This window comes from Cyprinodon tularosa, unplaced genomic scaffold, assembly GCF_016077235.1.
Source record: "Cyprinodon tularosa strain WSP-4 unplaced genomic scaffold, ASM1607723v1 ctg131, whole genome shotgun sequence".
Classification (NCBI taxonomy): Eukaryota; Metazoa; Chordata; class Actinopteri; order Cyprinodontiformes; family Cyprinodontidae; genus Cyprinodon; species Cyprinodon tularosa.
In genome coordinates this window covers 939,046-959,846 of record NW_024038126.1, presented here as the reverse complement: position 1 = coordinate 959,846, position 20,801 = coordinate 939,046, and the positions used below count along the sequence as shown (strand labels likewise).

Sequence of the window (20,801 nt, the reverse complement as noted above, 5' to 3'; positions counted from 1 at the left end):
CTGAGCCAAAATTAACAAGTGTCTAACAGCTTCCTTATGTAGTAGAATAGAAAGTACAATATTTGACTTTGAAAGTCTCCCCAGAAAATGACTTAAGTAAAGATACTTTAAACAAGTACTTAAGTTCAGTAATCAAGTAAATGTTTGTTACTTTCCACCACTGGCCACCAGTATTTATCATCAGAATAGTGAATATGGAGAATTTCACCTTGTGACCTTTAACCAGTTATAAATGTTCAGTATTATCACAGTTGGAAATGTGGACCATGTATTTTTATGCAGCATCTTTAGTCATTACTTTGTAATCTTATGAAGAAAATACTATTTTGTCCTTATTACTGTGCAAAATAATACAACCTCAGTCAAACCGGATGAGAATGGACAAGGCAAAAAGTTTCAATCTGCCACTTTAGATTACATAACTAACTCCTCAGAGTTACCTCAGCCCAATTAATTGCTCTCTGTTCAATCTTCTCCTTACTCTACTAATCATCTTCGCTGGACAACGTTGTCTGGAGAGGTTTCCAGTTGTGCCAAAGTCTTTTCATTTTTGAATGATGTATATAGAACAGTAATTTATATGATTATTGATTTTGTTTTTTAACTTAACTCTGTTTGTGTTTCAGGCTTTCACAGAAAACAGATTCTGTTATTAAGTAGGTGACTTCTGAAACTAGTTGGAAAAAGTATTTTTAAACCAAATGAATTCGCATTTTTAAACTATGTTTATAAAAATCCTAATTATTTTCATATACTAATCAAAAATACATTATATATAATTCATAATATATATAATAATAACTTAATGAAATAGACAAAAAGAGAAGAAAACTGTCTTTCAGAAAGTATTTTTTATCAGCAATAATATACTGTAAATCCAGTCGACTTCTTTATAAAGTATTTCCTTGGGAAGGAATCAATAACATACAGGTCATAGGCTACACTAACTTCATCTCATCTTGACATACGATGTATTATGCTTTTAAAACATTACATTACTATCTTTACAGTACAGCAGCTAATGGAATTGAGTACATACAGTATATGAGGCTACTACAAAAAAATATATATTATTTGATCTCATTTAATATCCACCGATGTTAGAATCCTTAGGATTTAGGAGAAGTAGGAAATCTAATTCATCACCATGGTAACACTCTAACATTAATCTCCACTCATGCAATGAAAACCAAAGTTAAAGCAGGCAGTTTTATCATTTCATAAATGTAGTATTTAAGGTTTAAAAACTTGCACTCAAAAGGCAAGACCTTCAGGTCTTAACATTTCATTGTGATTAAAAAAAAGACAAACAGAACAGTTCAGATGATTTCTGAGCAGTCAGTGCAGAGTGGAGCACATGAGGTCCCAATAGTTTAAGCCTATTAGCTGCACAGAAACACAGGGGCATGTGTCCCTCATTTTCTGCCAAGATTGTAAAACTCTCACACACTTTGACACAATATATACACACCTTCAACAGTTAGGGTTACCGTAGGACTATTGCTGTGCAAAAAGCAGCAACAGCTCAGTTGAGGTGACCAATCCATTTACTTTCTTGTTAGATAAATAAATCTTTGACCCACATCTCCAACCTGCACTCTTAAGTGTTTAAAACTAAAATAAACTTTTAAATTTTTTCCACTGTTAAAAGGCAAAAAAAATATAAAATGTTAGAATATTAAAAGGCATATATTAGAATTTTAAATGTATGGATGCATTACATGTTTCTTGCTCTGGATTATTAACACCTAATGGTCCCACAGCAGGTTTAATATCCTTTTACTGTAAATACTGCTGATATAATCTAGTGGTGCCATAACACTTATGACAGGTTTGCTATAGAGAAGTGTATATCGATGTAGCTTGTTAATGTTGGGTCGGAACCACAGATGGAGACACATGTCTACATCAGAGCTTGGGGTCGTCCTTCAATCTTCTCCTCTTGTCGCTTCATGGCCTGGATCACAGCGATCTCTTTGGCTTCTTTCTTTTTGTTCCTTGCTTCAAATAGTAGCCTGAAGGTAACAAAAACAAACAAATAGAAATAACAAGGAGAAATAAAAATCTGCAAGGTTTTTTAATAAAATTTTATTTTTATAACAAAAAAACTGTTAAAAGATGAAGATTTCAACTTAAAGTGATCTAGAATGAGAAAAAAAATTACTAAGGAAGATATCAATATAAGAATCAAGGGCTACAATTTATACAAGGCCAGTTCATTATTGTATTAGGTCTAATTATTATATAAAATATTAGAAAATGAGAGACTTTGGAAAAAGGATTTATTTATATCCTTTTATAGTACCTATTTCTGACACCATCACCTTTAACAAATAAACCTGCCTCAAGTCCTGCAAAATAGCTTTGAAAACAAGCACTTTTTTACAGCTATTTTAAATTGAATGAATTGAATGATACTTCAGAGTTCTACAAAGGTTTTAAATCTGAGATTTTTTCTGTTAGATAAAGGCTTAAACAAAGTGAAACGTTTGCATTTTGCTTTTAAATCTTTCTACCATGCAATGTTTTTGAAGTAAAACAATCAACACCACTTGCTAAAAAATGCATCACCTGTTTTTGATTATCCTTTGCATGATGGCATCTGTAGTAAGAGTGTTTCCACTGTCCACAGTTCGCAGGATGCCTCTTCTTCTTGGCTCCTGAAAATAAAGCAAAAATGATGAGACAAAATATCCCAGATCATCGTTGCAAAGATAAGAAGTTTGGCAGGAGAATGAGGTCTTACAGCGTAAGGGTCAGAGCCGTCCTTGTCGGGGTAGATTTCTGTCTTACCGTGGCAAACAAGATCCACCTGAAGACACAAACACAAGGATTTGCAGAAAAACTAACCTAAGAGTAAGAAATCTTTGCCGTTTTTCTACTTGCCTTAAAATGATCCAGCAGGTCTTTTGTGACAGCAAAAGGGGCGCCAATCACCACCTCTGATACATACTGTAACACCATGTGAAATACAAAAAATGAATCAAAACAGAGTCAAAATAGATATTTGATATGAGAGGAGAGGAGAAAAACCTACTCTGCAAGCCAGTACGCTGAGCGTTCTCTCATGGACATTCATGATGGGGTAATTTTTCCCTTTATAACGATTTACCTCCTGAGACACAGGAATATCTGTCAGACAGGCCAGGTATCTTAAATACAATATTATTATACATTTTCGGTTATATTAGAAAAAAAAAAATGGTTAAAAAGCTTCACCTGATCAAAGTGTAACCCCACTATGATGTACGGCTTTTCAGCAAGCTTATGGACCACTTCCAGGAAATCAACATGGCCGATGTCTGACAGAACCATCATTAAGGAAAACAATGGTTTTCATAAAAAACAGCAAATGACTTTATTTTAAAACTGTAATAACATACTGTTAGTTGACATAGTGCTTGTATGTAACACTATAATAAGAAGAAATGTCTGCAAAGCACAAAAACAATAACAAATCTGACAAAAAAAGATGTTTAAGCCAACATTTCCAATAAATGCAATCTTAATATGACAGTAAAACATTTCTCATTCATTGCTGATTTTCCTGAAATGGCTGTAGCTGTACATTCCAAAATGTTATTTTGCTCAAAACAGTATTAACAAGTGTGTATGTGTTTTTTGGTTTATATCCTCTTTACATTATCCATGCTGCCACATAATCAGATGTCTAATCTTTTTCTGTGTTCTGGCTTTTTTCTGAATTTATTTTACTTTATGTCTTTTTTAATAATCTTCCTAATACTAATTCCATACAGCACTGCCAGCATATAATATGTGTTTTAGAGACTACAGTCATTCAGCATGAACATATCAGTCATGCTTGAAAGTTTACATACCCTTCCATTAGAGAAAAAGATTAAATCACAGTAGTAAGTCAAATAAAGCTAAACTGAAAAATGTAAATTAATAAAAAAAATTTGAAATTATAATTAAGTAAAATAAAATATAATTTTTGTTAAAAAAAAAAATAATTCTAACAAACGACAAAAAAGACACATGAAAGCACCTTACTCATGAACAGTGAACCACCATACCCGTCAACAGGTAAGACACCTGATTTCAGCAATAGCCTGAGTGTTGCTCCAAAAAGTGTATATATATATATATATATATATATATATATATATATATATATATATATATATATATAAATCATCACTAATGTGGTGTGCATAGAACTAAATTTCTTAATTTAGAAAAAGATACGAAAGAGGTCAAAGGCTCCTGCGACGTAGATGATTGTGTCTCCGGGTTGAGGCTCCTGGCCTGAGGCGAACTGAATTATCTTCTGAGAAGTCTGCAGGAACTGAGACACTCCTGTCCATGGGCTGTGGCCCTTCTGCAGATGTCACCAAACAACCATGCAAATGAGCATTATGGAGGAAAATTAAAACAGGTTATATCTGCAAGTTTATAAGTGTTCAGTTATATTTAATAAATTAGAACAAGGAACTCCCATGAGGCTCTTTTGTGATTGAAGGTACATTTTAAACTATCTTCTGAGCAAATAGTAAACATGCCTTCCATTAACTCCATTAAGTAAGTTGATATTTTGACTGGTTGGATATAATACTCTCATCTCAAATGTCACTGTTTCATTAAATACAGAGTTGAAAACGTCACTCCGTGTGTAATGTATTTGGGAGTGGCGGCCTAGTGGTTAGGGCATTCCACTTGGAATCCAGAGGTTCTGAGTTCAGGCCCCACTCCCACAGACTGCCACTCTGGGTCCCTGAGCAAAGACCCTTAACACCCCACTGCTCCCTGGGCGCCACACAATAGCAGCCCACTGCTCCCCAAGGGGATAGTTTAAATGCAGAAAGTTCATTTTTGTTGCTCTGTACTTGTGACAGTTTAATGACAATAAAAAAGCTGGAAAATTAATCCCTAGTAAATAATTTTTCCCATTTAAGAAATTGAGTTGTACTAAGTACAAAATATTTAACTATTTACTGTTCAACTATATAAATTTGAGATGAAACCTGGTTGTCTAATCTAAAGTTTAGTCTGTTTTCGGTCATTTAGATTTATTAAAATCTAATCTTTCTTTGTATTGGTTATTTTTGCTAAATTCTACAATAACAACAGAAAGATCCTTCTTTATTGTCTTCAAAGTCAGATCACTATGACTTTAATTCACAGGCGGGTAGAACTAGGTGGCCTTAAAAGCTGAAAGCAGTTCTATTAGCAGGAATGGACCAAAATTTAATTGAGATATTTCTAGAAGATTCTGAAAGGAGACAAGGAGGATTTGATGTAAGGAATACATTTTAAAACTATCAAATCTAGAAAAATGGCAGGGTAATACAAGTTTTAATATTAAGTTATGGAAATTCTCTTAAAAAAAATAAAAAAATTTCTTTATGACATTAAGCAAATAGCAGCCAGAAAGAACTGAGGGTCACAAAACCAACTCCAAACTGGGCAAAATCAAGATTGCATTTCTTCAGCACTGGCCAAATAACCTGCATTAGTCTTCCAGTCGAAAGACCTTGATCTGTTTGTGGCTGCAAGCTTGTTTACTGTTAGTAACTCTGCTCATCAAAGAACAGAAGTGGTGTTCACTGTTTGCTGGCAAAGCTACTAAAATACACTATATTGCCAAAAGTATTTGCTCACCCATCCAAATTATTGGAATCAGGTGTTCCAATCACTTCCATGGCCACAGGTGTATAAATTCAAGCACCTAGGCATGCAGACTGTTTTTACAAACATTTGTGAAAGAATGGGTCGCTCTCAGGAGCTCAGTGAATTCCAGCGTGGAACTGTGATAGGATGCCACCTGTGCAACAAATCCAGTCGTGAAATTTCCTCGCTCCTAAATATTCCACAGTCAACTGTCAGCTGTATTATAAGAAAATGGAAGTGTTTGGGAACGACAGCAACTCAGCCACGAAGTGGTAGGCCACGTAAACTGACGGAGCGGGGTCAGCGGATGCTGACGCGCATAGTGCGAAGAGGTCGCCAACTTTCTGCAGAGTCAATCACTACAGACCTCCAAACTTCATGTGGCCTTCAGATTAGCTCAAGAACAGTGCGCAGAGAGCTTCATGGAATGGGTTTCCATGGTCGAGCAGCTGCATCCAAGCCATACATCACCAAGTGCAATGCAAAGCGTCGGATGCGGTGGTGTAAAGCACGCCGCCACTGGACTCTAGAGCAGTGGAGACGCGTTCTCTGGAGTGACGAATCGCGCTTCTCCATCTGGCAATCTGATGGACGGGTCTGGGTTTGGCGGTTGCCAGGAGAACGGTACTTGTCTGACTGCATTGTGCCAAGTGTAAAGTTTGGTGGAGGGGGGATTATGGTGTGAGGTTGTTTTTCAGGAGCTGGGCTTGGCCCCTTAGTTCCAGTGAAAGGAACTCTGAATGCTTCAGCATACCAAGACATTTTGGACAATTCCATGCTCCCAACTTTGTGGGAACAGTTTGGAGCTGGCCCCTTCCTCTTCCAACATGACTGTGCACCAGTGCACAAAGCAAGGTCCATAAAGACATGGATGACAGAGTCTGGTGTGGATGAACTTGACTGGCCTGCACAGAGTCCTGACCTCAACCCGATAGAACACCTTTGGGATGAATTAGAGCGGAGACTGAGAGCCAGGCCTTCTCGTCCAACATCAGTGTGCGACCTCACAAATGCGCTTCTGGAAGAATGGTCAAAAATTCCCATAAACACACTCCTAAACCTTGTGGACAGCCTTCCCAGAAGAGTTGAAGCTGTTCTAGCTGCAAAGGGTGGACCGACGTCATATTGAACCCTATGGATTAGGAACGGGATGTCACTTAAGCTCATATGTGAGTCAAGGCAGGTGAGCAAATACTTTTGGCAATATAGTGTATGTTAAAAGGAATGTTAAACAAAGCATGTTCTTTAAACAGCTGACATTTTGCTCCAACAGCTACTGCTCTATACTTGTTTAAGCTGAAGTAGAAAGTGAACAAGGCAGAAAATTACCGCACCTTTCCAAAGTTGTCTGTGTGCTTCTGGTAGTCTGAGCTGTCCTGGAAAAAAAAAAAAAGACAAGACAAAGGACATAAAATTAGGTTAAAATCATCAAATTTAGGTGAAAAAGTTAAACTGGGATTCAGGAGAACTCACAATATTACTATGGTGTGCTTTGGTCATCAAAAGCATCCTGCCAACAAGGTCTGTAGTGGAAACTCCTTGCGTCCTTTTACACTCTCTGCAACAAAAGAAAATAACATGTAAGACAGTAAAATACTAAAAAGCCCATCCTGACACTATATTTCCTTTGTGTTTTGCAGGCTAACCTATAGCGCCCTGACTTCTTCACCTCTTCGTAGGTGTCCTTCCCATCCACAGTAAGAGTTATATCATCTGAAACGACGGGACAATGTCAGGCCTAAATCACCACTACTCATCGTTTGTCCGTTTAAGCCAGGTGTACCTCCATGCACGCAGAAGTTACAGCTGTACTTATCGAGGGTCCCGAGGGTTGTGACGTACGGGGCTCCTTCCACCACTTCGTCCACCCACTTTATGGCTCGCACCATCTTGTATCTTTCTTCCTGAGTAAAGACTGGTGGACCCTTGTGCTTTGAAATCTCACCTTCAAACAATAAAGTTAGATAAGTGAAAAAATTAAAACCACCAGCAAAAAGATCTTGATTAATGAACATAGAAAGAAAAATCCCAGTTTAAAAATGCATCACTTCAGTATTATCTAGTGAATTAGATTGTTATTGAAAAGTATTTCACTAAAACCACTTATACAGGAAAACACATTAGACATCACAGATTGATGTCAGTTGATTAATATTTTTTTTATATCATCTTCTGTTCAGTCTATACAACTTTAACTAATTTAGGATAAGAAAATTATCTCAGACAAATAAATATAACATTTTATATACAAAAATTGCACCCAAATAAAGTTTATTATTTCTAAAAGGGACTTTTAATCTGAGAAAGGAGCAAATCTGGAACACATTTACAGTATAATTGTAAATTGCACTTTGCCTACTGTAGGCATATATGGGATTCCTGCAGTGAGATGAGTTAAACCAACACAGTTTTACAGTATATGCTTACAATTTCACATATCCCATAGTTATTTGCATTTTCACATATTTAAAAAAAAAAGATGATTACTTAATTGAAAACAGAAAAGCAACAATTATTTCTACTGCTACGAAAGATACAGTAAAGTATTTCAATCATTAGATGATATAGCAAAATGATCCAGAGTGAAATTTTAAAACAAAGTTAAAGAAATTTAGCCTGACGTAGTCCGACTCAATTCTAGTCAGAATATGAGTCTGATACTGCTCCATAGAGCTGTGATTATGGGGCGTGTTTCGAACGAACCAGGAAAAAAAATGCCTCTGCACTCAATTGGATAGACCTACAACCAATAAGAGCAACGGAGTGCGTGACGTATGTTAAGCGATGCATAGTTGCTGTCCACAAAAATCAAAGCGTGCAGTTTCACGCCTAGAATAAGAAGATGAGACTTGATCGCGTTTCTCTGTTCCTCTTTTAAAATTAATTTGCTGTCGATATCTTCTAGAACAGACCTAATAGCAGAATCTACTCACCCAAACTCTCCAGCGGCAGCCATTATTGTTGTCACCCAAGCGCGCTTTGGTCACGTGGTTGATAACGTTACTCTTGATCATCTGTCCATCATCGTATAAAGCCCGCCCTGACAATTTGATTGGATCGCCTGACAGTGGGCGATAATACTCGTGCTTCTATGGAGCAGAGCCAGACCGAACTTCCCCGAACTCAAACCTTGTGGGCGGGACTAAGTTCGGACTGGCACCCAGGCTAAAAGAAATTGTCAATTGGGGGAAATTTAGCCATAACATGATGGTCATTAATGAATTTTGAATCTGCATAAAATTGAGCTACTACTGATGTGTCCAGTATCTAGAGGAACCTAATAAAAAAAAAAATCTGTACTGGTGTTATCTTGCACATTTATTTCAAGAAAACAGCACCAAATTGTACTCTGTATTTATCCCTCATTTGTTCTCATTTGAGGACAGAAACCTGTTTAGTGAGAGAAACTCTTCTACATGAGCAGCCAGAAGAGTTGCCAAAAACACATTAAACACATGCACTAATGAACTCCCACAGAGGAACACAGACTTCATGCTTTAGCGGCAATTAGTTTCATATGAATTTAAGTATCTGTTGCATTTGTTTAAGCCTTACTGTCTGTGTGCACTCCAACGATGAGGTAATCTCCCATAGCTTTGGCTTGTCGCAGCTGGTTTGAGTGGCCGTAATGCACCATGTCGTAGCTATACAGGTGAACAGTTTAAAAACAAAGTTACATATATATGATTATATATTAGGATTTTTATTAAAATTGTAGGAGAAAATCAGAGAAACACCAGAGTCCCACTTATTTATTTTCTTTGAAGGCAAAACTGCAAGAACTTACACTTTTTTTTAACTTTTTTTTTTTCTAGCCAAAGAAAAGCTAAAATTTTGGTTTCTCAAAGAGACTCGCATAAGATTAATAGGAAAATTACTGCAGAAGTCTTCCTACTCAAAATGATCGTCACTTACTGTATGGTATAAGAACTCTAAACTACTTGAACTCTACAGTATGTCAGGATATTTTTGCAAGAATACTGCATTAATGTGGTGTAGCAACTGCGTAATCAGTATGCAACTCTGTTTATTTGCTGAAATTGCAAACTAAGCCCAGGTAGGTTTACTTGTGGCATTCACATTGTTTCTTGTTTGGCACTGGCCTAAAAAGACTGGATACAGGTATTTTTGTTGCTTATACATATCTTTCTGACCTTTTATTTTAGCCATCTTCTTCAACAAATACACGTTGTGCCTCATAAACAACTTGTAAGTCAGTAGTCTTCCCATGATTGTATAAAATATAACTTGATCCTGACATAACATTTCTGTATTAAAAAAAATGAAATATATTTTTTAATTAGTCCTTTGTAAGAATTACATTATTTGTTTTTTTTTTTTTTGTTTGTTTTTTTTTTTGTTTTGTTTTTTATTGAGCATCAGTGGTACAATCTATAATTTCCATACAAGAGGCATGATACTCATATTTATATTTTAACCCCCCCATCCCGACAACCGTTTGGACACCAATCTAGCAGGAGTAGATAGTTAAAAGTAATACAAGAATAGACAATAGCTAAAAAAAAAAAAAAAAAAATAAAAAAAATAAAATAAAAAAATAAATATAATTAGATAAATAAATAAATAGGGGACATATACATATATACACATGTATACATGCACACCTACATATACCCGTACTTATACATATATATATATATATATATAGAATAAATAATTAAAGAAAAAAGATAAAAAAAAAAAAAAAAAAAAAATTATAATAATAATAGTTAAATAAAATAAATAAATAAATTATCGTAGTAATAAATGAGAGTAATGAAATATATGGATAGATTAAAAAGAGAAAAAAAAAAAAAAAAATTATAATAATCAGTTTTACATACATATGTACATCCAGATATGCACGCACGCAAGTAAACATAACGAACATTTATCTCAGTTCTCCAGCACCAAGACTGTGCACCTCACCGGGAATGGTACACATGGGTTGAATGCAAATCACATATACAAACTCTGAAGGACTGGCAGAGGGTATTTAAGTGGGCACAGTTTTAAGTTTACATATATGTGTCAGTAACGGACCCCAGACAGAGAAAAATTTGTCCTTAGATCCCCTTAGAGTATATTTCATTTTCTCTAATTGCATGAAGTGTGTCAGGTCACTAAACCACAAGGACACCTTGGGTGGATTTTTAGATTTCCAATGCAGTAAGATTCTTCTCCGTGCGAGCAGCGTTGTAAAAGCAATTATGTTTCTATGGCCTTCCCTTAATGTCATATATCTTCCATCTATGGCACCAAATATGGCCATAGCGACGTTGGGTTGAAGGTTAATATTCAATCCTTCTGATAGTGTTTTAAAGATGGTTGACCAGTAGGTTGCCAGGGCTGGGCATGACCAAAACATATGCGTCAAGTCAGCTGGAGTTTTTCGACACCTGTCACATCTTGCATCTATGTTAGGATATATTTTAGCTAGTCTTGATTTGGAATAGTGAATACGATGTAGGACCTTAAATTGTATAATATTAAGCTTAGCACAGAAAGTGCTGTTGTTTACTCTTAATAACGCGTTTTCCCAAGTGTCCTTTTCCAAGTCCTCCCCCAGCTCTTCCACCCAGTCTGCTCTGGTCTTTTCTAGTGTTATGTTTTTAAAAGAGAGTATACTATCATAGATTCTGGAGACCAGTCTTTTGGAATTAAACTGAGATTTTAATAGATCATCTAGACCAGAAGGTAATATGTATGGAAAACTGGGGTCGTGATGTTGAAGAAAGTGGCGGATTTGGAAATATCTAAATAAGCTAGACCGAGGGAGGCCAAATTTATGTGACACATCTTCAAAGGTTCCAAAGCTATCATTTATGTACAAGTCCTCAAAATTAAGAATGCCATGTTTCTGCCAGAAAGTAAACTCAGAGTCTACCTTAGCTGGGAGGAAAAGGTGATTATTGTGTATAGGACCCAGATGGAGAAGGTTATTAAACCCAAAGTTCTGTCTGAGCTGAGACCATATTTTGAGAGTGTTTATGACTATAGGATTGTTAGTATATTGTGAGAAGGGGAGGGGAAGGTTGGAATTGATCAGGGCTCTAAGAGAAGTAGGTGGTGGTTTCTCAAAGAGACTCGCATAAGATTAATAGGAAAATTACTGCAGAAGTCTTCCTACTCAAAATGATCGTCACTTACTGTATGGTATAAGAACTCTAAACTACTTGAACTCTACAGTATGTCAGGATATTTTTGCAAGAAAACTGCATTAATGTGGTGTAGCAACTGCGTAATCAGTATGCAACTCTGTTTATTTGCTGAAATTGCAAACTAAGCCCAGGTAGGTTTACTTGTGGCATTCACATTGTTTCTTGTTTGGCACTGGCCTAAAAAGACTGGATACAGGTATTTTTGTTGCTTATACATATCTTTCTGACCTTTTATTTTAGCCATCTTCTTCAACAAATACACGTTGTGCCTCATAAACAACTTGTAAGTCAGTAGTCTTCCCATGATTGTATAAAATATAACTTGATCCTGACATAACATTTCTGTATTAAAAAAAAAGAAATATATTTTTTAATTAGTCCTTTATAAGAATTACATTATTTGTTTTGAGAAATTAATTCTAGCTCCATATTACCCTAAAACAATAACCATCACAAATAACTGAAAAGCATGCCAATAGTTATGTTTATATAGATAGATAGATAGATAGATAGATAGATAGATAGATAGATAGATAGATAGATAGATAGATAGATAGATAGATAGATAGATAGATAGATAGATAGATAGATAGATAGATAGATAGATAGATAGATAGATAGATAGATAGATAGATAGATAGATAGATAGATACATAGATACATAGATACATAGATAAATAAAGTACATTGACATGACTCAGAAAAGCAGCTTTTCAAAGATACTATTATGTATTGAGATGCACCTGTGTTTACAATTTTTTTCATTAACCCAACAATATAATGTACAGTTTAGAAGAATAGTAAATTGATGTGGGGATGATGAAGAGTGTGCACTTGTCTGTCCTCAACAATGACTGTGTCTGTGGTTAATTAGATTAGCACAGATAAGAGACTGAGAGTGTAGCACAGTAATATCACTGAACAACATAACAGATGGGTGTTAGCGTTTCATCAGAGGCTCTGTAACGTTCACAGTCTGATATTTACTTTGTCTTTTCTCCTTGGATTAGGAGACGTGAAGCCAGGAAAAACAGTCGGATAATTGCGCATATTCCTGTCCTCTTGATTTATTTCAGAATACAATGAACAGCACTATAAATACCTTGCTCAGAAAAAATCAATAGAAAAACAACAGTATTATTATTAGATTACAAGCATCAGACAGACAGTAAGTGAGCCTAGTGGTGCCTCTAACCCCCTGCAGAGCAATAACAACCAATCCTGCTGCAAACAGACTTAACTTTGCTCCAGAGCTAATAGTAATAAAAAAGACAAAGGGCAACTGGACTTGAAATGCAGCTTTAAAGGTTGCAGCCGCAGAGTGCAGCTTGTGATGAAAATTAAAAACGTAGATCATATTGACCTCCTTCTAAATCCAGAGTGGAAATTTAAATTCTCCTCTATTTATATAAAGCCCTAAAAAATCAAGTTCCATTATATATCACACACCTGAGTGTTTTATGACCTAATCGATCACTTCACTCCCAATCTGCAGGCTTACTATTGGCTCCTTGAATTTCTAAACGTAGAACTGGAGGCAGATCATTCAGTTTTCAGTGTTCCAGTTTTAGTCCATTAAGGGAGTCAACCTGTGTACTTTTAAGACTGAGGTTAAATCTTTACTTTGATAAACTTTTTACTTTGAGTAGCTCAGGTTATCCTTAGCTGTGTTATAGACTTAGACAGATTTTATTTGTAATTTTGTTTACACAAGTATAAAACAAAAATAAATTTCGTTTGGAACAGCTCTCTGGAATGTTTTTTTTTTTTAAAGTGCAGTAAAAATAGTAAAAATGGCTGTAAATATACAGTTCTAAAAATTTTTTATATATAATGATAAAATATAATAAAATACAAGGCAATAACCCATCTTACAAAACATTCAGCAGTCTAATGGCAGCGGGGAAGAAAATGTTGAGTTGTGTTGTGTTGTTATAGTTGTGCTGCTATAGGCTTAGGCTGCTGGAGGACATGAAGACCGCTCTTCATCAGTCTGCTATATTCTACTTCTGTTCTACAAGCTTGTATTTTTTGTTAATTACACTTTAAACTTCATGTTCTCTTTACTTTTTTCTTTTCATAGTAGCTTCATCGGGCCATTTGCTGTGTAATGCAACTAGAAATCATAATTTTGGGTCCAAACTGAATTGTTTTCCAATGGTAACAAAAGGAATGCACTTAGTGTTGTCAAGCTATTAAAACAAGATCCAGGAGCTCTAAGTTCACTGAACAGGCCAAGAGGAATACAATAAGCAATGTTGGGTGATTAAGTAAACGAGTTACATAAGACCTTTTTGTCTAGGAGGTTCATTCCAGCATCATGCCAAACAAGTGGCCTTATTCCTCCTCTATTTTTTATCAAGGAAGATTCATGAGGGTATCACTGTCAGCAGGATGAAATTTTAATTAGAGAAGCCTGTTAACAGACACCCAAGTGGCACCTAAGCTTCTTGAGGGCAAAGGCTTTGCAGACATGTGTGCAGATGGCGAGGGACATGTGCAGGAAATGGCAGGCAACAGCAGGATTTTATTCAGTAAACTCTGATATGTCTCTGATAATCTAAGATAATTAAGCTTAGAATCAATAAAGAAAACACATCTTATTGGCTGAGTATTTACAGTCTTGTGCACAGCAGATTGTGGAATAGACTTTGTATCTTTGGTATGATGCTTCTCTGACAACAGACCTTTGACTCCCTTTACTCTCCAGGTGGACTAATATGAACAGAATACACCTTAGTATGAGTTAAAAAAATCAAAGCTAACATTTCCTTGGAATTTTTTTTCAAACTTCCATCAAATGGACAAGGGATTAGAAATAAGAGTGTGGCTGAAGGGGGGAAATTTACTTGAAGGCCTTAGCAGGTGTTGATCAGAGGGGTTAGAGGGGTAATAACATGAGCTCTGTTGACACTGGGTTTCTTTGCATGCTCACCCCACCGGTTAATATTGCGGCATCCCAAATATTCCGTTACATGCCATCAACGCATAAATACGCGGCTACAGAGAAACGGCAGGAATTCTACAAAAGAAAGCCACTGTAATCCCAGTCCACTGAAATTCAAAACATCTGTTTAGTCACTGCGGAGTCTGGCCATTTTGGATTGAGTCATTTGAATTATCAGTTAATTTAGATTACTCTGGTGATTTAATTTCTTTAAAAACTAGTGTACAAATTATGCTGGCATACATGATAGATTATTCAAGTTGATTTATTTGAGGAAGCCAGTTGATATAAAGCTTTAGGAACTGTGGATATTTGGTGATGGTAAACATAGTAATCAGTCTACTGGGAAATGGTGACTTCAATTGAACAGGATAACAAATTGAGCTAATATAAAAATGTGGATTAAAATGCAAAACTGCTCAGATCAAAAATAGTTTCAAACTGTTACCAAACTGCAAATTAGACAACTAAAGTTAAACCCAAGAGATTCATTATTTATAGCATGTGGTCATGTAGACTATTCCAAAACTGATGTTCCAATGTTCATTCAAAACTAACCGAGCTGGTTTAATGCAGCAGTACATTTCTTTTTTTTCTTTTTTTTTAGTATATTTAGAAAAAAAAGCCTTTTCTCCATTCTGGCCAAGCAAACATAAAATCTTTCTATTAATAAATAAGAAAGCAGTGAGTACAGAAGTGTGTTGAGTTAATAAGTAATTCTATCAACCATACTGTTTTTTTAATTGCATATTCCAGGCTGTATACATTTAAATGCTTATCAGATTAAAGGATATAATGTGATGTTAATCTGTGTAATGAGGTGAGGGCCAAATCCCTATTTTCCCACCCTGACTGGCAATGAATCGACTAAAGTTTTCTTGTTATAGGTCAGCCTGTTGGGAGCTGGAGAAATTCCACCTTTCTCCAGCAGAGTCCGCCGTGGATCCTCTGAGGGAGCCTCCTGAACAGCTGCAGCTCGTCAAGATCATCAGAGGATCCACTACTTAAGCTGTCTTCAGACCTTGCCTCAACGCCGCAGTGTTGTTCCAGTTGGTCAGCGCTTAAGCCTAGATCCTCCGAGTAATTCGTTGACTTTTGAATCCAGCTAGGATTCTAACCCCTGTGTCTGTTTTCCAGGAAACCTGTGCCTCCTCTGTGAAAGCTCTGGAAGAGCTAACCTTCCGAGCCGACCCTCTGAGCCAAACCTGAAGATTCACAGAGAACCTCCAAGCAGCTCTGGACTAGAGCTGGGAAACCCAAAGCCAAGGTCTGTTCTAATTAGAAGTGAGACGCTGAAGCAGCTAACGGACTCTGCTGATGAACTCTTCTCCAGAACCAACAGTGACTCTCCCAAAGCTAACCTCAAGAACCCTCAAGGTACAATCAGTGAACGTCTGGAAATCAAACCTCTGTTGGCAACGCTAACTGAACTGTCTCTCAGGCAGACTCCGGTGAACCAGAATCCAGGCCCCGAACCAGAACCCGTTTATTCATTGTGCTTTTGCATTAATAAAACTGTTAAACTTTCATCCTTGTGTCCGTCAGTGGTGTTCTGCATTCTTGGGTCGCTTTCAGTGAACCCATCATGACACAGCCATGACAAACTCATCTCTATTTGCCAATTGATAGATCAAAGAGATTAAAAAAATGTTTATGTTTGTGTTTATTTACATAGTATTTGGCCCAATCCTCTTGACTGAACAGGAGTAACTATATCAGGTTTGTGGGCCATATATTTTGGACCGACCCCCACAAATCTACTAGACTGAGATCAGGTTGTGTGATGGCCACTCCAAAACATTGAATGTGTTGCCCTTAAATGATTTTATAACTAACTTGGCAGCATGCTTCGGTGCATTGTCTAATCTGAAGACCCATTTGAACCCAACTTCACATTCCTGGCACATGTCATGAGATTGCATTTATATTTCCACATAATATTCTTTGCTCATGTCGACATCGGGTTTGAAAACTGCTTTAGTCTGTGTTGCAGCTAGAAACCCAACAAGACAACCACTGAACACGATTCTGCCACCAACATATTTGCTTGTATTCTCATGCTTATCATACTTCCATATACAGTAATTGTAAGCCATGAAAAAATATACCATTGTCTAGCTTACAGTAGTTGGAGAGCCCAATATATGTACAACAGTATCCGGTGTATGGTGCAGGGAAAAGAGTGTTTGGAGGGTTGTGTCAACAATGCATACCATAAAAAGATGGGCAGATATGAAATAATGTCACAGGGTTATGACATTCAACAACACTGTAAGTATATGTGAATGTGTGTTATCCTGTTTCGTCATGCTGGAAGGAGTGTTGCCGATGTGTGTTTGCAGAAACTCCCAAAGTCCTTCAACACTATCTATTTCAAGATAAGCCATGTGTTAGATGAAGTTGCAATCTGTCCACAATTTAAGAACAGGCTGACATAGCTGACTCAAAACAATATTCCAAAGAAACAGGGATCTAAGGAATTTGATGACTGCCTTGCAGTTGAAGGTACAGACTCTGGACAGCAAGTCCAAAAAAAAAAAGTCATGTGATGAAGTCAAACAACCTTTGTCTTAATTGCCTCCAGTTCAACTTAGAATTGGAAGTTATCAAAACTAAAAGTTGTTTTTTTTTGTTTTTACTAAGGGATGTGAGTAAGCCTTTGTTTTAAGTTGGAAAATTAAAAACAGATAAGAGATGCATTTAAATTGACAGGTGACATGTAGAAAGGAGTAAATGAGAACTAAACTAACTTTCTCATATGTTGCCCATTTTATGCTTAAATAACTTAAAGCTGTCATCCAGTCTTTGAAATTCATTTTTAAAAACCTATAATTAGGTGATTAATAAACATCTAAAATGACATTTTTTTATATATTTAAGTAGTTTCACAAGGAGCTTTTTGAGAAACAAATATATTAAACAATCTGCACAAAGCGAAGCAAGTTCATCTTATTTTGTAATGTGATGTCATTTTGAGATCATAAACACTAAAGAGTTAAACAAAACATTAATTTATAATCAATAGCAACATGAAACAATTCCTTTCTATTATTTATATTTTATTAGCAGAACTCATTTGTTCCGTTTTTCATCAAGGCAATAAACAGTATCAAGCAGTAAATTGTGGAATAGGCAATCGTATTCAAAATTTTAACTAAACTGACATGCTTTTTTATGCAGTCATTATCTCACAAAACAGATTTTGTTAAAGACGTTTTTTTTTACATTTTTCTTTTAAAATGTTTTATTGTGAATATAATGTAATTTTCTTCATAATGTATTTATTTACTGTCTTATAATGGCGTTTTTATAGCAGTGTTTTTACGTGGGAATGCAGTGTGACACATAATTTGAGTCTGTACCCAAATCAAATTTCCTTTGGGACAATAAAGTTAATCTTATCTTATCTTATTACATAATAGCCTCTGTTTACCTCTAAGTAAATGGGAGATGAACAAGTGTAATGAAAACTTAAGTGATTCCTATTGTAGCACACTGGCTCTGTATAAATCTATAATCCCATTTATAACAGGATAGGTGTGGGAATTAATGCTGCAGGATATTGAATGAAAAGTTTTGCTTGAGATGAACGGTGTCCAGTAGCATCTTGCAGCCTGCATATAAATCCGGCCTGTCCTGATGTGACAACTTCATTCAAACACGAAGCAAAGGATGCAAACGTTACTGTGGGATTTCCACCACACCAATAAAACCTGACCAATCAGCAACTCACCAGCCGTCGCACCACACGCGGATCCTTCGCCTCCTCTTCTCCGGACTGCATGCTGCATCAGCAGGGGTCGTGTCTGCGTTATTCCCTGCAGCTGCGCTCACTTGGTGCTGGTGGTGACCGTTTTTAATCATTCTGAGCCCGCTCTGGGGTTTTTGGGGGAGGATCTATGATGGAGCGCGTGTCTTATTGACGCAGGTCGATTCTGTTAAAGCGAGGCGGATTCTGTGACAGGAGCCTCCGTCTCTGTACAGGACGGCCGGTCTGAGCAGCAGCAGCAGGAGCGGCAGTGGTGCGATGCGCCAACGCCTCCTTTACCGGCGACGCACAGACGCACGGTCCGCGGTGCGTCAAGCTGAAGGGGCAACGCAAACTACACACAGAGGAAGCGCAAATTGAATTAAAAATGGCCTCTTTACATTGGTCGCAGAGGGTTTTATTTTGAAAAATGTGAAACGTGCCTATTTTTACTTACTTGACAGAAGTTAAAGAGCAAAACCAAGCAACCCGTTGTTGCATAATACTAACGTTTTTGTATTTTATCTATCTATCTATCTATCTATCTATCTATCTATCTATCTATCTATCTATCTATCTATCTATCTATCTATCTATCTATCTATCTATCTATCTATCTATCTATCTATCTATCTATCTATCTATCTACAGGGGCGGAGCTAGATGGGGGGCCACCCATTTCCCCCCTAAAACTCAAGTGGAATTTTCAAAACCTTTTAATTTTTCATATATTACTTACTATTTTTTTTTCATATATTCATAATCACTTGATAACAAAAACACTGTGGTTCATTATGCACATCAGTATACTAACATTAAAGATGGTAAGTACAATTTCCTGCTCTTTTCAGAACTAGATTTTGTGTTTTATGGGGTAAAGAAAAAAGGATGTCTCTGCATTAATCTAGGAGTCTTTAGTGAAATCATAGATGAATAACTATTTTGATAAAAACGTAATAAATAATCAATTTATGTAGATATTAGTACTTGTAAATATCAATTTTATACAGGATGATTATTGATAAAAGTAGGTAAGTAATGGTAATGTAAAAGAGATGTTCACCCTCAAACCTGAAAGAATTTTATCCACTTTACCTTTTATCTAGAAAGCACAGATGTTTTTTTAATCTATGCGTCTATTTGTTAGCGAGGGCTGTAGGAAAGTATAGTTTGTCTTTATTTAGAAAATATGGATGCTTTGCTCCTTCATTTTCCTGTTGGAACAGTGTAGATTTACCCTGAGGTTCTGCTGCCTATCCATTTTTGACCACCCTATAAAAATGTTATGGCTATGCCTCTGTCTGTCTGTCTGTCTGTCTGTCTGTCTGTCTGTGGTTATCAACTTTGTTGAATGCTAAACTACTGAGAGAAAATGTTTTTAGGGTGTCATGATTGGTTTACGAATGTGACCCACATGCAGAGATAACCACTCCGAGAACAAGGCAAAAGTTTCACAGGTTTATTGAAGGAGTAACCAGGAGTGGATCTGGAACTCAGAAAGCTGGTGACCCAGAACTGGAAGTGAGGAGGGAAGTTCAATGGTTAGGTAAGGTTCCGTTGGAATCTTGGAATGTTATTTATTTATTCGTTTATTTGATAGGGACAAGTATGTTTCATGATCATGTCACACACTACAACATTTTAGCTAAGGCTAATTCTCAATGCCTTTCCCCAGTTAGGCTTTTACACAAAACACAGTGACAAATTACACACTAAAACATCACAGATACAAGATCAGGTCAGTTAGATTATCTAACCCTAACCCATGTCTGACCTCTCAATAAAAAGTCTTTAAGTTTATGTTTAAAAAGGACTCAGTTTGACTCTCTTTACTATTTTTAATAAGATCAATCTTATTTATAAAGAACCCCATAAAATCATTACTGCTAAGAGCAGGTGGAATGGATGGTTCAACAGAGCTATGGCTCTGGGTGGGTTTGGCAACTGCACGTTTGTCAATTTGTGACTCTTTAGTATTAATGAGTTATTACTCAAATAACCAGCGGGTCACATCCACTCCCTAAAACATTCTTGATACATTGGCATTAAAATGATTTCATTAAATATAACAGCAACCTCATTTGGTGATGCCTTATGAGGTCACACTGATTAGCACAAATCCCCACCACTTTCACAAACTTAACTTTCACGTATGGCCTCAAGTTAAATTTATAAAGTTAATAAGAATGTTTTACCATTGACAGAGTATAAAACATGTAAACTACAGTCTGTATTTATGCTTTCATTTTCAACTAATACTTTCTCTCTCTAAAATGCCTTTCAGTCAAGGATTTTTTTTCAGCATTGACATGGA

General features: G+C 36.3%; 1 protein-coding gene across 1 annotated transcript; it reads right to left on the bottom strand.

Annotated features, from left to right (window-relative positions):
- Positions 1–832: 832 nt before the first annotated feature.
- On the bottom strand, positions 833–18,798 carry LOC119778287 (ethanolamine-phosphate cytidylyltransferase-like). The gene is made up of 13 exons (XM_038277455.1): positions 18,473–18,798; positions 9,187–9,275; positions 7,415–7,576; positions 7,278–7,344; positions 7,105–7,189; positions 6,966–7,007; positions 4,210–4,342; positions 3,220–3,302; positions 3,038–3,115; positions 2,887–2,952; positions 2,747–2,812; positions 2,572–2,660; positions 833–2,015 (listed from the first exon to the last, which is right to left on the bottom strand). The coding sequence occupies exons 1-13, from the start codon at positions 18,601–18,603 to the stop codon at positions 1,904–1,906; spliced, it is 1,203 nt and encodes a 400-aa protein (XP_038133383.1). The 5' UTR covers positions 18,604–18,798; the 3' UTR covers positions 833–1,903.
- Between the last annotated feature and the right edge of the window lie 2,003 nt (positions 18,799–20,801).